This window comes from Mauremys mutica, chromosome 9, assembly GCF_020497125.1.
Source record: "Mauremys mutica isolate MM-2020 ecotype Southern chromosome 9, ASM2049712v1, whole genome shotgun sequence".
NCBI classification, from domain to species: Eukaryota; Metazoa; Chordata; order Testudines; family Geoemydidae; genus Mauremys; species Mauremys mutica.
In genome coordinates, this window is record NC_059080.1 from 103,187,712 (window position 1) to 103,205,548 (window position 17,837).

General features: G+C 42.0%; 1 protein-coding gene across 5 annotated transcripts in view; it reads left to right on the top strand.

Moving 5' to 3' along the window:
• Positions 1–2,092: 2,092 nt before the first annotated feature.
• The window catches only part of OPA1 (OPA1 mitochondrial dynamin like GTPase), an 83,160-nt gene continuing 67,415 nt past the window's right edge, over positions 2,093–17,837 (top strand). For 2 of the 5 annotated variants that reach the window (XM_045030634.1, XM_045030637.1), the window contains exons 1-6: positions 2,093–2,243; positions 7,927–8,245; positions 8,596–8,692; positions 9,520–9,627; positions 11,120–11,173; positions 11,833–11,900. In XM_045030634.1, coding sequence (XP_044886569.1) covers positions 2,215–2,243; positions 7,927–8,245; positions 8,596–8,692; positions 9,520–9,627; positions 11,120–11,173; positions 11,833–11,900 — 675 coding nt within the window. In that variant the 5' untranslated portion in view covers positions 2,093–2,214. Of the gene's footprint in view, positions 2,244–7,926; positions 8,246–8,593; positions 8,693–9,519; positions 9,628–11,119; positions 11,174–11,832; positions 11,901–17,837 lie in introns of those variants that run through there. The other 3 variants (XM_045030635.1, XM_045030638.1, XM_045030639.1) reach the window with 2 other exon arrangements.

The window sequence follows — 17,837 nt, forward strand, 5'->3', positions numbered from 1 at the left end:
AGTAACCATGCAATTTTCAGCTTCACTTCTTGTCCTAAGCCCTGATCCCCTCAAAAGTTATGCACTTGTTTTTGCAGCATGATGTGACTAAACTCACTCATTGATAGGCTGTGGCACTTGGCATCTCAGTGTGCGGGCTGCCACTTCACTTCATATTTGTGGGCCAGACAAGCCAGCTTCCCCCAGTCACCATCTCAGGAGACTGATGGGTTCCCAAATCTGTTTAGGGGCCCATGGAATGTTGTCACGTAATAATGCAACTGCTGTGCATTGCCGCTGAGCAAGCCTATTGCATCAGCCAGTCACAACCCAATGGCATCAGCACAGCACCATGTCACCGCCGCATGATGCAAAAACTGCCCATCCCAAGTGTTCAAGAATCAGGCATTTACGAGCCTGGCTTCAAAATCAGCCCCTTTTATTTGCCATTTGTTTATTGTGAGATGTCGGAGTGCGCTTGAGACCCACTGTCCCACTTTTCTCCTCCCCCACAAGGCCAGAAATGGCCTCCTCTGTACACAATGAGAGCCACCTGTGGCACTCTGTACCTTAAAGCAGCACCTTGGAACCCTCATCTTTGCCACTGTCATGTAATTATGATATATTTCATACAAAGCATGCCATGTAAGATATCATACGAAAGGTCAAGATCTGCTGAAACCCATTGTTCTGTCAAAATACATATATCAATAGTGCATATCAAGTTATGAGCTTTTCCTGCATGGCTGTTTCTGAAATATGCTGTAAATTTGCTAGTAACACACACAGCAGGGGGATTGCTCAACCGTGTGACTCAGCAAAGCCCACCAGGGCATGTCTGACCTGGTATTTTCCAGACATATGGACTGAGGGTATAAAATAGGGGACAGTGGCATTGTCCCCTGGCCTTTCTCCTCCTCCCACCTATGCTGGAAACAACAAGAACTCTGGGAAGCCAAAGACTTGAACTGAGCAGATCAGTCCCAGGCTGAAAGGGGAAGGCTGTAACTTAAAAACTGAAATGTCCAGTGGGCTGAGAAAAGTGCTCGGTCCAAATACTGCCTAGTGTCATAAGGGGTAAGCGTTAAACTGTGCGCTTACCTTTTCTTTGGTAACTAAACCCTGACCTTTTAGGCCTACCACTTATAATCACTTAAAATCGCCCTCTGTGTAGTTAATAACCCGGTTTTATATTTTACCTCGCCCAGTTGTGTTTTGGTTGAGGTGCTTGGGAAATCTTGGGTTACAAAGGCTGGTGTGTGTCCCCTCTGCACAGGCAGGGCAGGCGGACGGGTAATGAACGTGCCCTGAGCAGGCTGGTGACTAGGGCAGGATGTGCAGCTCTGGGGTGCAGGGTGGGGGAGCTGGGGGGATGGGCTGGTGCCTGTGTGTGATTCAGGAGCGGCTCAGGGAGCAGTCTCGCAATGAAGTGGGGTGTGGGTAGGGTGACCAGACAGCAAATGTGAACAATCGGGACGGGGTGGGGGGTAATAGGAGCCTATATAAGAAAAAGACCCCAAAATCGGGACTGTCCCTATAAAATCAGGACATCTGGTCGCTCGAGGTGTGGGGCTCCCCAAGCCCAGCGCGGGGTCACTAGCAAAGCCTTGTGGAGCCGGGCCAGGCTGGACCGACCCCCGCACACCCCAGGACACTCTCAGCCCATCCCAGGACTCCCGGAGCCCAGGCCACCCACCCCACAGAGCGGGGACAGCCTGGGGCGCCGCCCCAGAGCCTGGCCGGGCACAGCCGGCCGCACCGCGCAGCCGCCCCACCATGCCCGCAGTCGTAGCCAGGCACCCGGGGCGGCTCTAGCCATTTCGCCGCCCCAAGCACTGTGTCATGCGGGGGGGGGGGGGCGCTCTGCCGGTCACCGCAGCCGCGGGACAGGGGACTCTCCGCAGGGACGCCTGTGGGAGGTCCGCCGCAGCCGCCTGCCGCCCCCCCGGCCACCGGCAGAGCACCCCCCTTCCCCCCCGCAGCATGCCGCCCCTAGCGCGCGCTTGGCTGGTTCTTGCCCCACCGCGGCATCCCGAACTGAGCGGCCGCAGGAGCGACGGGAGCGGCCCGGAACCTTTCTGGCGGCGGCCCGTGTTTCCGGCCCGGCCGCGCTTGGGGACGGACCGCCGCGCCCGGAAGCGGCCGGACGGAGCCGGTAGCGCTGCTCCTGGCTGACCCTGGGCGAGGCGCTGAGGCGGGGCCCGGGCGCACCGTACCCCTGACCCCGGCTCCAGGATGTGGCGGGCCCGGGCCGCGGCCGTTTGGTGAGTGCGGGGCGCGCCCTGGGGCCTGGCACAAGGGGTCCTGGGGGCGAGCGGCCTGAGGGAGCGGGCCGGGCCGAGGGGCTCATAGGCGGCACGGGGGGGTGCCGGGCTGAGGGGCCCCCGGGCGGGGCGCGGCACTGGGGGGGGGGGTGCCGGGCTGAGGGGCCCCGGGAGGATAACGGGTGCGGGGCGACGACGTTCCTTGGAAACCAGCTGGGGACAGAGCGACGCCCCTCGGCCAGGACCCGCCACCACTGGGCGGGGGGAGAAAGGCACAGGCCTGGAGCGGGACAGAGTCTGCCGCCCGTGGGGGTTGGAGGCAGCCGCAGGCACAGTCCCAGGTGTTGTTCAGCCCCGGGTAGTTGTTGTCCTGCTCTGAAGCTGCTCTAGTTCTACAGTTTCTGTCATGAGGTGGGATGGCCAGTACTGCACACAGAGGAGGCTGTACCAGTGAGGGATATAAAGGCATGATAATGTCCCCGTATTATCTGTCCGATTGTTTACACCAGGGGTTCTCAAACTGGGGTCGGGACCCCTCCGGGGCTTGTGAGGTTATTACATGGGGGGCCATGAGCTGTCAACCTCCACCCCAAACCCAGCTTATCTCCAGCATTTATAATGGTGTTAAATATATTAAAAAGTGTGTTTAATTTATTGCGGGGGGGGGGGGGGTCGCACACAGAGGAGGCTGTACCAGTGAGGGATATAAAGGCATGATAATGTCCCCGTATTATCTGTCCGATTGTTTACACCAGGGGTTCTCAAACTGGGGGTCGTGAGGTTATTACATGGGGGGGCCATGAGCTGTCAACCTCCACCCCAAACCCAGCTTATCTCCAGCATTTATAATGGTGTTAAATATATTTAAAAGTGTGTTTAATTTATTGGGGGAGGGTCGCACACAGAGGCTTGCTGTGTGAAAGGAGTCACCATTAAAAAAAGTTTTGAGACCCACTGGTTTACACAGCGTAACAGTTTGATTTTTTTAAATTACATTTGTGTGTTTGAGCAGAGAGGTTTGTCCTTGAGCTTTCCACAGTGATGTACAGGTACCGTTTCTTGAGTATGGTGTTTGAGTGATAACTTTTTTTCTCAAATGTGCATTGCTTTGCATTTATCCATGTTGAATTTTATCTGTCATTGTGTAGCCAATTCCTCATCTCTGAAGTGCCTCCCAGTCTTTTCTGAACTTGGCTAACGTAAATAACCATGTGATCTGCAAATTTTGCTACTTCACTGTACACCCCCCTTTTCCAGATTAATAATATTAAACACCACCAGACTTAGTGCAGAACCTCGAGGCACCCTGCTATTTGCCATAATGAAAAGTGACCATTTATTTCTGCTCCTTGTTTCCTGTCTCTTAACTGGTTTTTGATTCATGACAATATTATGTCTCTCACCCTGTAATTACTTAGGTTCTTTAGTAGTCTCTTCTGAAGGACCTTCTCAAAGGCCCTTTGAAAGTCTAAATAAATGATGTCAAATGATTCTCTGGTTCCATTGCCCAGGTAGACACAATCTCACTTATGCACACAGAGACAGATACAAATGTCAGCCACTCTCCTACCCAGCTTATTTTCACATATGAATTACTTTCTACCATTGTGTTTTCTTTGTGCTTTGCTTAAGAGTTCTCTCTTTCACCTCAACTCCTGCTTGGCAGGTATTTAAGATTTTTGAAATTACATTCCCTATAGTTACTGGAAAGTTCTCTGACTCTTCTCTCCTCTTCAGATCTTTTGGTTGCTGGAAAATAAAAGGGATAGATCTTATCTTCTCTAACACTAGATAATCCTTCTTGAGTTCTGCTCACCCTGTGAGTTCCTCCACTGTCTGCTTCTGCAGCCCATCCAGTAGCTTTCCCAAGCAGTAGCATGAAATTAACACCATTCTTGACTGTTTCCTGATGCCCTCTTGATTCTGAGTGATGGTGAAACTGAACAGTCTTGTTAATTTCATGCTGATGTTCCATGGCAAAGTTGGAAATAGCAGCAGAAACATTAGTGTTGTTCCGCAGCAGACTCAGGAAGAAAATGCTGTCTTTATTTATATTTGGTTTACATTTGGAAGGTTAGCTTTGCAATCATATGAACTAAAAAATTGCTTAGAGCTTAAATTCTATAGAAATTGATTGGTCATGTCTTGCCTCTAGATGCTGGGTGTATTATTTTTCAAACCTTGCTCATAGCTGAAAACAGTATGTTAATGATTGACGTTTTACAGTTATATTGACTTTCATCCCAAGTGCTTAGATATGATAGCAAAGGGTACTGTATAAGATCAGAAAAAGTGCTTTACATGTATCCATACAACACAACTGGATTACAGCAGTTACTGAAGTGGCAACCAGGCAGACACCAACAGTAGAACTGGTTGGGAACTGGAAAGCCAAAATTTCTCATGAAATGAGTATTCAGAAGAAAACTTGAATTGGTGCCATTGATATGTTTAGTTTCTATATAACTTGTGTATTTTATAATAGATATAATATACACTATATATCTGGAAATATCTATAAATATAACACACTCTTAAAATGTTGTAATAATATAAATGTTGAAATAAAATTAAACAAAACAGCATTATTGAAACTAAATGTTTCAGCTTCCCATTAAAAACTTGTATCAATCAACAGGTTCTCACAAAACATCTTGGTTTTGAGACAACTGCATTTTTTTATGGACTTTTTCTGTTGAGAACAGTTCTAACCAACAGTATGTGACAGCTAAGAGGATAATAAAGATCTTGGCATGGCACTGGAATATACCCTTACTTTTATGAGAAGTGTCATGAAATCTTTACACTTTAAAGCAGAAGGGTTTTGATATTTTTGGTATTCAAATGACAATATGATTGTCAACTAGTTCTAGTTGCTGTGATATCTAATGGAATGCAACTTGAATATAGGACGAAAAATAAACATGCAGGATAAATAAAATTTCATTGTCTGATTTTTATTTCAAATCTAGGGTTTTTTTTTTTAAATATGATTTTATCGTATGTCCTTTTAAACTAGGTTCAAACTAACAACTAGAGGTGGCCATCAGATCACTATTTACTATCTTTTCATCTCTGCTGAAAAGATTAAATATTTCTGTACACTGAGTGTAGGCCCAGAAAATGAAAGAGCTAAGTGCAGTCATAAGCTTCCTTATGGATTGACCATGTTCAGTCTCAGTCATTGGGTTATAAAGCAGAAGGAATTAAAATATTTCTGGTGCTGTGGTCATCTTCCATTCTAGAAGCACTTTCATATCAACTATTCCGAAGCCAAAGTTTCTGTTAAAGTCCTAACTGACCAGTTTTAACCCTGTTATGTTTTCATTTCGAGGTGGTGATAGTTGGGAAGGAAGGGATTATGGGACTCATTGATTGTGCCCCTTGCCGGTTGCTAGATGATTACTTAATTATTGAGGCACAGCTTCATAATTTATCAAAATAGAAATAATTACAGGATGTTGGTTCTCAAAGCCATACTGAATTTTAGGAAAGTGGACTGTTGGTGTGTCTTAGCATTTAGTTATCGTCATTGAGAGTTCTGTGCCTGGTGTGTCTGAAGAATTGAGTCCTTAGAGAAGAAAACACTTCCATTCAGCTACATTTAATTCCAGTCTTCTAATCTCATTGCAACCATAAAAGCTCAATTTCTGGTTCAAAGGTCCTTTTGCACCTTTGTCTTCTTTCTAAGGAAAGTCACTTGAGTGGTAATGGGATGTTATGTCTCCAGTAAGAATACATCCATGAAAGGAGCAGAACATCAAATGTTCCTTTTCTAGTGTCCAGAATAATATATTGGCAGATGTTAAATTTAGCCAATTCACCACCACTATTCAGAGAACTAGGTAGGTGAGTATGGAAGGAGTTGGATTTACTCTGGCAATGAGTGGATCATGTGTGTTGTTACAACAGCCTGGACAGATGGATGGAGAGAGCAGATTAATATAAAAATGTGAGGGGGAAATATAGGGTATGCAAAGTATTTGTAAGGAAATGGAAAAATATTGGTTTGGTTCTTTGATGCTTTCTGATATAAAGCATCTTAATATTGATTCCTTTCGTGTTGTGAATAGTTGGGTCAGTGATTTCATTGCTGGGTGATAAGGCATTTCTGCTGTTCTCCATCCATTCCCACTAAATGGAGTTCGGAATCCTGAAGAAGGCTGAGAATAAATAAGTGGTTGTTTCTAGTATTTTAGTATTCAGATTTTGGATTATTTTAAGTGATGTATCTAATTTTCACTGCTGTGGGTATGGCCAGATTGATCGTTCCTTGAAAAGCTTTCTACTCTTCCCTGAGCTAGCAAAATAGTATTAAAAATAGTTTCCATAAACGTTTACAGGTTTGTTTTGAACGTCCTGTAGAACACTCATGTAAAATTAACAGTGAAAATGTATACAGGGCTTTGTTCCATCCCACAGATAGCTACCCTTGATTATAGGCAGCGCAGGTAGTGATGCCTGTACTTCAGGCTGTGTGGTGCTTTCCATGATAAGACCCTGTTTTCAGTTGCTTATGACTTTGCCAAACTTAAACTGTTGATACTGGGTGTTTGCCAGAGACTGAATTATTCTTGGAAAATTTTAGCTAAAATGGTTCAGCCATTTCCAAGCACGAGACATGGGTAAGATAAGTGATTTTGCCCATGTTTAATTAAAAAAAAAAAAAAGTCAACTATTTTGTTGACAAGCTGTAGCATGTAAAACAGTGTGTGGTCGTGTAATTAAAACTATCATAATGCTTATTCACAAGGGGGCCGAATTAGGGTTGCACAGACTGGCATTTTTTAACGTTTGAGTGCTTGACTTTGTGACCTTAATAATGATCTTTTAATGTAGGGGTTTTGAATGCAGTTCTGGGTAAAGGTAGTTAGATAAACTCTCTATTATATGTGTCTTCTCATGTGAAAAGATTTTTCTTCCTTCCCTAAGATGGGAGTGGAACCATCGTAGCTATGTTCCTGTATAGGCTTTCCAGTCCTGTTGAACGTGCACAAAGCCAAGTTCTTGTGTACCTATTCACCAATTTCAGCTACAGAAATTAAATTTATAAGACAGCAGATGTCCTAACCCAAGCGTTGATACTTATTTCTGTCCTTCAAATCCTTGTTAAAAAGTAAGAGGTTTTTTATCCAGTAAGTATCCTTTAAACCAAAGTATTTTTATTCAATTCAACATTTTCTGTAATTAGGATACAAATATTGATGAAGATGATATGTCATTTTAATATGTCAAGCTAATATGGGGGGTGCTAGCAAATGTAGTGTTTAAAGTAACAAAACATAACTATAATTCTGTTAAATAAAAACTTTATGGAATATTTAAGACTTGATTAGAGAGCCATTGCACATTTTTTTAAAGTAATTGCAAATGTTAATTCTATTCAAACGGCTGTAAGCACCCACAGGATCTATGTTGGCTAGTAGCCGGGAAGGAATTTCCTGTATGGTAAAGCACTGTAGCTTTGGAATGATGCTCTACTTTATTTTTCATCCTCTGTAAATCAGTCTCTCTCTCTCTCTCCCCCTCTATGTGTGTATATATACATAAATACACAGTCACAGTCTCTCTCTCATATTTTGTGTGCTGGAGGTAGGATACAGGACTAGTTGGACTAAAGGTGTTTTGAGTAGAGGTGTCACATAATCTTAATTTGTTTCTTTATTTTTCTATTTTCTTTCAGTGTTGTCTGCCAAAGCTTAGCAAATAGCAGCTATGGAGTAAAAGGAAAATCACCATTGCAAAAATTACACCTTGTTTCCCGAAGTATTCATCATCCCCATTATACAAGTTCAAAGTTTCAGAGACCTCCACTAAGGACATCAATTCAACAGTTCTCCTCTCTTAATCGTCTTCCCTTACGGAAAACCAAACTTTTATCTGTAAAATATGGATACTTGTCCCATAGAAATTTCTGGGTAGCTAGACTGGCTTCAAGGCTTCTAAAACTTCGCTATCTTGTACTAGGATCTGCTGTAGGTGGTGGCTATACAGCAAAAAAGGTATTTATTTGCAGAAGACACTTTATATGTTTCATATTGCTTGACAGGCATTTCAGAATAGTAGTTATTGCTGCAGTCAGTAAAATGTAGAGTTCCATCATTTGATCAGATAAAGACAGCGGAGAATATGAGGGTAGAGGGAGGGACAAGTTATTTAAATTACTAGAATAGATTTTATTGGACAGAAATGGGATTGGGTTTTGACGACTGTTTTGTAGATGTTGTGACTAAGCCACAAAGCCAGTGTGTAAGATGACAAGCTAGCGCAATAGATTAGTAGGTAAATTCTTTCAAGTAGAACATTTTTATGCTTCTCTTATGACTTTTTTTTTCCCCTGTTTTTATGTTAGACGTATGATCAGTGGAAGGAGATGCTGCCTGATCTCAGTGACTATAAGTGGATTGTTCCTGACTTCATTTGGGAGCTCGATGAACACATTGACTTTGGTATCATAAAAGCTAAAATATGCTTTGATTGCTAAAGATCAGCGTATGCCATGCTTAGATTTAAGAACATAGGTGTTCAGAAGCTGGTTGCTTCTATACAAATGTTCTTATAACATGATTTTAATAAGATAAGTGCTCAGGGGTGTGTCTTAGGAAGGCACACATCTCATATGTGTATTCTAAGAGGAAAAGATCACATAACATTTGGTGCTGGTTATTCCAACATCTATCCTGCACATAGGTGCATTGCTTGAGACTAGATGAAAAAATTGAATTATGGAATAATTAATCATACACTCTCAGTGATGGTATTTAAAGTATGCTGTCAGCCTGAAATCTTTTTGTTTGCTTGCTTTTTTAAAGAAAAGAATTAAAAGTAGCTGCAGGTGCTATACTTGGCTCTGGGAACCCCTGCAGTTTTTTTGTTGTTATCAAATTCTTGTTTTTGTGAATATTTCTCTTTCTGGTTGCTATGTGAAAGACATACAAATAAAAGGGATATCTGGCTAAGTATGCAGAAGGAACTGTGAAACTGTCTAGCCACAAAATGCTGTTGAATGCACCAAATAAACTGAAAAATAGGAAAATACTGTAGTTGAAATGTTTGTTACAGTAATTGTGTTGTACAGATTCTCTCTTGGTTTCTCGCTTTCATATACATAGAAACATAAACAAACATTAAAATATAGAAAGAGAAGCATTTTGATTCCTGACACAGAAAAATGGAATGAGCATGTGAATGTTTTTATTTGTAGATAGTTACTAAATTTTACAGTGCAAACTATTCTCGCTTACAAAAAACTCACCTTTTTATACTTTTCCCCTAGAAAAACTTAGCAAAGCCCTTCCTGATGCAGAAGACCTCGCTAAACTTCTACCTGACTTTGACAAGATTGGAGAGAGCCTTAGTTCACTGAAGGGCTTTTTCTCACCTGGTGAGAACAATTTTTCAGCTTTGTTTTACTTATGAGAATGTGTATTGTCACAATGTGAGATCACAACATGTCTTTAAACAACAACAAGTAAAAGGTTTGTGGAAATTGTGTGCTGTTTGAGGAGTATCTCATTTGTTTTTTAAAAATAAATTGTGATAAATACTTGGTGAGAACTGAGAGATGTGAAACTGAACAGCGAATTGTAGAATCACAGTCAAACTAAAACCAAATAGATTGAAAATGTAAATGTTTCAGTGAGGTGTAGATGCTGGAGCTATGTTGCCAGTGAAGGTGCGAGGAGAGGTCTAGCCAGTACTCTTTAACAATATATCACTATGCTCATGGTAGGAGAAAAGAATTTTTTTGTTAAAGAAACGTGCTTCAGGCAGTGGGTGATTTTTTTTTTTTTAAACTACCAAAATATCTCCATTTGCGTTGGGTGTAGCATTAAGTAGATGCAGAAGATTTGTCACTGACCTAGTAGTCTCTCAGGGGCTCAGCTGACAATTTTCTACTTGAGAAAAATTCTGATTGAAGTTAGTGGGAGTTTTGGCTGTGTAAAGACTGCAAGACAAGTTGAATGGAACAAAGAATGATGAATGAGCTCTAAAACCCAGATGCTACATGGCAAATGGATGGCCATATTATCAAATTTGCACACCCTATTGATTGTCCATACCCTACTGAATTTAATCTTTAACCATTTTCTCATGTTAACCAAATTCTAAAAAGGTATTCTGGCAGTGGAAATTGATAGATTTTAAGGCCAGAAAGGATTACAGTGGTCATCGATAGTGATTCCTTCTGCTCTTTAGAATCTATGAATCTAGTCTGATTTTCTGCATAGCACATGCCATAGACATTCACCCAACCATTCCTGCAGTGGAGGGAAGTCTCCTTCCCTGCTACACAAGTGAGATATTATCAAGACCCCTAAACTTGTGGCTGAACGCAAGGTTATCTTTTATAAACATATCTAATCTTGATTTAAATATAGTATATTGTATATTTAGAGAGAGATATAAAGATGTAGATGTACATATAAAGTTTCATAGCGATCACATTTTTTTCATGTAAGTGTGCTTGAAAATACTGTAATTGTTCTAGGTCTATTTGCATGTTCATAACAAGCTTACTTGCATTGTCTGAAACAAAACTTTTAATATTATTAGAACGCATAATATATATAAACAACTTTACAGAGAGCAGAATCTAAATGGGATTCAAGTGTGAGGGTGATGAGAAGGGCAATATCAGAAACCAGAGACAAGTAGATGAGACCTCCTATGTGTTGGGGTTTTCTTAACTGGAATGTAATTTTGACTTTGGTGCAAGTTACTTGTTATCCATTTTAGCTGCATTTGTTAGCATACCAAGATTGGTTATGACTGCCCGGTCCCTGAACTCTGAGACTGAAATCCCTCACATCTTTGTTTTGCCATTTGTTTGTATTTATAATTTTTATTTCCCCTTTTTTGCTGGTTTTTCACAGGTTACAATTTGGTTAGTGAAGTCATAGGAGCTTCTGATCTGCTTCTCTTGTTAGGTGTGTAAAAAGCCATTTTTACTGCCCTTAACGTGCCTCTTTAAAATTAATTAATTAAACAATGATACACTAAAAAAAAAAGGAGTGAATAACAATGCAAATGCAATTTATTGCAACAATTTAATCTTGAACTGAAAACATTTTATAACTACTTTAAGAAAACTCAATTCCCACAGTGTCAATGAAAAGCCAATTGCTCACTGTCAAAACACTAAACAGATGCCTATAATTCAGGCATTTTTCAGAAGTTTGTTCAGAAAAATATTATTTACAATATGCAGGAATATTTTGTTTCTCATCACAAATGATAATATAACTTATGTCCCGTCATCTGATGTCTAACACATGCAGTCATTTCATCAGCAAAAATGTCTTCAGAACTTAAATGATCTAGTTGAGGTTTCCTGTTACCTTTTATAGTAGCCCATTCAGTTTGAGTTGGATGTTAGATTGGTACAGTTGTTAACAAATCAGTTTTAAGATGTTTCTGTGCTTATTTACAATAATTTGTAGAATGATTGCAACTTCAGAGACGTTATTTGTATAGTAAATACCTGGGTACTGAGTTGTACTAAAAATTGGACCTCCTATTAGACATAGTTTTGGGTTTTGAACAGGGTACTAAGGCATTTCAGTACGTTTCTGTAATTATTTCCTAGGTTCCCAAGGAGAAACAGCATTCAGAGCTACAGACCAGGGATATGAAAATGACAAACAGTACAAAAAGGTATATTTGAAGAAAGTATTTAGTTATTCAATCACAAAGCTTTTAAAAAGATTAAAATCTGTGTTTTTTTTCTGTAGGAGTTAATTTTTTTTAAAAGGCACTTTAATAACGAACTGTAGATGTAGATTTAAAGAGGCTTGAGAGAGCTGAAATGGTTTAGTATATTGTATAGAGTATATTGTAATTTAACAGCTAGACTAACAGTTAAAATATTTTGTGGGGAAGAAGGGAGTAATATAAAGTCCTTTAACCTTCTGTCAAAATGATATTCTCTAAAGATTTGGGTTGTAATGGGCATGTTACTATAGTCATTCTGTATTCATTTTCAATTTCTATGCAGCCTGAGGGACTGATCCTGCCAACACTTACTGCTTGTAACTGTGACAGTGTTGGCTGGTTCAGGCCTTAATATAAAATTCAAAGTGCTGCATCATGCACTAGCTTCAGTTATACATCTGAAAGTATTGCATCTTATGACCCTTTCCCATTTAGACATCATATATCAAGCTTTGGATTTAATTCTTTTTCTGCTCAAAACTTAGTGCAGCAACTGTTTTTATGGCCTGCTCATTTTCTAGAAAAGGAGGGTTTTTTGTTTTGATCTTAGAAGATGACTTCGCTGTGTGAAATGTCACATCAGCTGGTTAATAAAGTTCATTAGCATGCATGTTCAATTTTTGCCTTGCAAGTGAGGAAAGTAAAGTTCAGCATTACACACTTCTGGATCACAGATCTTATTTTTATTAGTGCTGTTAACCACCAAATAGCATCTCTGATTAATTTCATTTTATAGTCATTTTCATTTTTGCCATTGTACACTTTAAAAATTTCTGAACAAATCGGAATGAAATCTAATACATTCTGAGAACTTCTTTGAAAAATATTTGCCTCGTGTGTGAATCTAATGATCAATACTGTGTATACCTCACAAATGGGAACATTTATCATCCCAGTCTTAGCAAAACTGTAAATAACACTCTTATTTTAAACACGTCGGTGCATGCAGGCATGTATGCATGTGCGCTGCATTTAATGCATGTGCACACTTACTGCACATGCCTACAGTGAAACCGGTACAAGAGATCACCTTTTATTAGGCAACCTCCTTAGGCTGACCAGATAGCAGGTGTGAAAAATCGGGACAGGGAGTGGGGGGTAATAGGAGCCTATATAAAAAAAAGCCCCAAATATCGGGACTGTCCCTATAAAATCGGGACATCTGGTCACCCTAAACCTCCTGTCTTGGACCACCTCAAAGTCTCCACATTTGAAATGGGCACCATTCTGTTTCCCCTTTATTAGAAGCCTACCTTTGCTTAGCAACAGATTTTTGTCTGCCTTGAAAAGGTTGCTTAAGACAGGTGTTCACTGTTGAAAAGTCGAAAGTGTTTCACTCTCGGATTGTGAAGTAAAGGTCTTCTTACCTATTGTCTTAACAAATGATTTATGAAGCTAAGCCAAATTACTTGCTTTCATATATATTTTGTTGAATACCGCACAAGTAGTGAATGCTTATTAAGCTTGGTTTCTAAATGCAAATATCAAGTCATAAAACAAACCAAGGCAATAAGTGGTTTTATAATAAATCAGTCTTAAGAAGAATATGTTTCTTTCATACCTTTTGGTGGAAAAGTCACTTAGATCTGAATGAAACAATTGATTAACTGCCCCGAAATCAGACAAAATGCTATGGCTACTCATCTGAATTCCCAGTGATAATTCTTGCAAGGATCCTCTCTTCATATGCAGAGTTTCTTCACCCATGCCTGTGACTGGCTAAGCTCAGTGCTATATTGCTGGGGACTTGAAAACAGATGAAGAAGAGTGTACAAATCTTTATTATTATTTATTGACTTTTCTGTGGCATTCATTGCCGTAGCATTTGGGTGGTAAACAATGTTAAGGTCACAAGAAAGCATTTTTAAACTTGAATTTGCTGCTTATGGGCCTGTTTCAACTGTCACAAAAGTCCGTGGGTATCTTTTTATTGACTTCAGTGGAGGTTTTATGGAAGGCATTAGGATTTGAATTCCGGTCTCCAGTAAAAGGCTGTGTTACTGCGCTTCTGACCGTCCTTAGTGAGTTAGCAATGGTTTGTTCTGAATGTTTTAATTTTATTGCCTAATTGCTTCCACTTGCTCTTTCCTTTTATTTGTACCCTGTGAGCAGTGGAATTATTCTCATGCTATTTTCTTGTTCACCTTGTCCTGCTTTTCTGGGTACATCCCTCCTGTGCATCTCTGCTCTCCTGTCTCATTCTGAGGCCTAAATTGGCTGTGAGGAAGAGGTGCTGGCTCTAATGAACATTAAAATTGGGGCCCTGTTCATACACTTGTGGAAACGGGAGAACACTATACTGGACCTAGTATAAAACAGTACCTCTGTTTTGTTCAGTGTGTGAGATCTGCTTATGCTGTCAGGCAGAGCATGCTGATAGGCAGTCAGCTGTAGTGCAGGGGCAATAAGCAGTAACACAGCGTGTAGCTACTTTGAAGGTTTGGGATATCAGAAGAGAGAGGGAAAACCCTCTTGTTTTTAATGCATTTACTTGTGACCACAGAACTTTCAGTTTGTCGCAAAACTCATGACCGTACTGCAGAAAACATGGGCCCTGATTAAATCTATGGGCCTCCTAAAGTTCATCTTAGTTTTGTTATCCAGCAGCTCTGCTAATGGAATAGCTTTCTTACTGCAGGGGAATGATGCCTCAAAAGGGAGGGTGAAAGGTCTCATGGGTTTTCAGAACTGTATACTGTTGTGGTGGTTGTGACTGAAACCAGACGTTCACTGATGGATAATGAAGATAGCACAGCCACTTGGTTTATTGACAACCAAAATGTTTTCTAGACAATGGGTTAGATGACCTTTCTTCATACTGTGCATTCCATTTCTTACCCGCAATAGGTTGCATTCCATTTCTAGTCAATATTAGGCTATGTTAAAGATTGAGAGGTAGTATGCATACCTTAATAGAGAAGTCCCTGACCTTGGTTACTTCCCTGGTTCTACATCAACGTGTTTTTGTTCTCATAAGTCTGCCTGCCTGGAGAGCACAGATCTGAAATTATTGTTGCTGATGTCTCTATACATTTCTGTTTTTAAGGGTTTAAAAATTTCAAATTGTATAGGTCTGACAGGTTGTCAGTCTTAAGGTGATTTTGATTTTATTTTTGTACTAATTATTTTAGTAAGTCCAGTGACTTCTGATTTACTTGTCTTCATGAAACAATTCTGACTACTTTAGCACAAAATCTTTTTTTTGGTCAGAGATCTCAACTTAATGTATAGGTCTTCTCTCATTAGGCACTGTGGGTACGATTTTCAAAGGCACTTAAGTGACAAAGGAGCCATAATCCCATTAACTGTCGTTGGGACTTAAGACCTGATCCTGCAGAGATTTATACATGTGCTTAACTTCACCATCGTGAATAGCCCCATTGAAATAATGGAACTGCTGTAGAACCTCAAGAGTTACAAACACCTCGGGAATGGAGGTTGTTCGTAACTCTGAACGAAACATTCTGGTTGTTCTTTCAAAAGTTTACTTCTGAACATTGACTTAATACAAGTTTGAAACTTTACTATGCAGAAGAAAGATGTTGCTTTTAACCATCTTAGTTTAAATGAAACAAGCACAGAAACAATTTCTTTATCTTTTTAAACTTTCCCTTTATTTTTTAGTAGTTTGTTTAACATAGTACTGTACTGTGTGTGTGCTCTGTGGGGTTTTTGGGTCTCAGCTGCTGCCTGATTGTGTACTTTCAGTTCCTAATGAGGTGTGTGGTTGACTAGTCAGTTTGTAGCTCTGGTGTTCGTAACTGTGAGGTTCTATTGTACTCAGGGGAGCAAAGATAAGAATGTGTAAATTTATGCAGGATTGAGGCCTTAGATCGGGGTGGGCAAACTTTTTTGCCCCGAGGGCCACATCTGGGTATGGAAATTGTATGGTGGGCCATGAATGCTCACGAAATTGGGGGTTGGGGTGCGGGAGGGGGTGAAGGCTCCGGCTGGGGGTACGGGCTCTGGGGTGGGGTCATAAATGAGATGTTCAGGGTGCGGGAGGGGGATCAGGGCTGGGGCAGGGAGTTGGGGTGTGTGGGGGGGTGAGGCCTCCGGCTGGGAGTACAGGTTCTGGGGTGGGGCTGGGGATGAGGGGTTTGGGATGCAGGAGGGTGCTCCAGGCTGGGACCAAGGGGGTTGGAGGGCGGGAGGGGGATCAGGGCTGGGACAGGAACTTGGGGTGTGGGAGGGGGTCAGGGATGCAGGCTCAGGGTGGCGCTTACCTCAAGCAGCTCCTGGAAGCAGCGGCATGTCCCCCCTCCAGCTCCTAGGCACAGGCAGCGGCTCGGCGCGCTGCCCTGTCCGCAGGCGCCGCCCCTGAAGTTCTCATTGGCCATGGTTCCAAGCCCATGGGAGCTGCAGGGGCGGCGCTTGGGGCGGGGGCAGTGTGCAGAGCCCCCTGGCTGCCCCTACACATAGGAGCCGGAGGGAGGACATGCTGCTGCTTCTGGGAGCCACACAGAGCCATAGCAAGCCATGGACCTCACTCCCCGGTGGGACCTCCAGGGCCAGATTAAAACATTCGAAGAGCTGGATGCCGCCCCCGGGCCGTAGTTTGCCCACCCCTTCCTTAGATGCTTATGAAAATGGGGCTACAGCTCCTAAGCCATTAAGGTTCTTTTGAAAATGTGGCCCCATATAACTAAAGCCTGATGGATTAAGTTGAGAAATATGTCTGTTAATGTAAACTACTTACTTATGTGTTATGAAGGGGAAGAAAAAGAAAAGGTCATTTGTAATAGTTGGAATCTATGCCGTGGTTCTTCATCATTCCGTGCGATTGTGCATCCTCATTCCCTCTGTGCGATTTGTACCACACACTTTGGCAGCAAATTTGTAAAACTGTCTTGATCTTTATAACAGAAGTAGCATTTTAATGATTAATTCAGTGTTTTTCTCATGCAAAATCCCATGAATAGATTTTAGTGATAGTTAACTTTGTTAGGAGAAAACAATGGCAAGTTCAGTGGAAGGAGGGGTGGTTCTTTGAGCATGTGTCAGTGTAGATTCTCCTGTAGGTGTGCATGCAGTATTAGTCTTTTGACTATCAGTGTCTGTCTGGGTCACGCATGGGCATGCTCCTGTGTGAGGACATAAAGGGTGGAACAGCCATGACCCTCCCTCCATTCCCTCCTACTGCCTGTGGGCAGCGAGATGAAACCTAACACTGTCTGACCCATTTCTCTGTTGTTGTTCTCTATCTTATTTACAAATTTAATTGAAGAATTCAGTCTTCTAGTCAAATTGGCCCTACTTGGACTTTCCCCAAACAAAATATATAAAAAAAGAAAAAGGACATCCCCCCTGTCCAGAGGGGATTGAGGGTCAGCTCTGACCCACAGGAAATGACATCCACCAAACTGGAGCCAAAAAACTCATCCTCAGCTAGTGCCCTTCCCAGCAGACATCCCATGCCAGGATTCAACAGCAAGGAGCAGAGAAAGACGCTGGCACTAGCTGTCCCAACATCAAAGCCCAGCACCAAAAAGCAGGCCAGACAGAGCATAAGTATAACTCCAGGCACCATACCAGGCCATCTCACAAGGAAGGACCTAAACACCAGGTGTCCCAGAAACAAATCCCCTACAGTGTCAAGGGCTGAAGCTGTGAGCTCAACCACCTGCACAGCCCAAGGAAGGAGTGGCCCAGTACCAGCCTCACCACCAGTGCCAGCGTTGGCACTGAGGAGCAGGCCCATCCCGGTCCTGAGACACATACTGATTGAGGATTCTGTATCTCCACTGTGGACATCCTTCACACTGAGACCACTGCCGGCACCAGCACTGAGGCCACACCCACCTACCTGCGCTACCATTTGAGGAGCTGTGCTTGCTGATATTAAGCCAGGATTTGTCTCCCATACTATCAGGAGGGGAT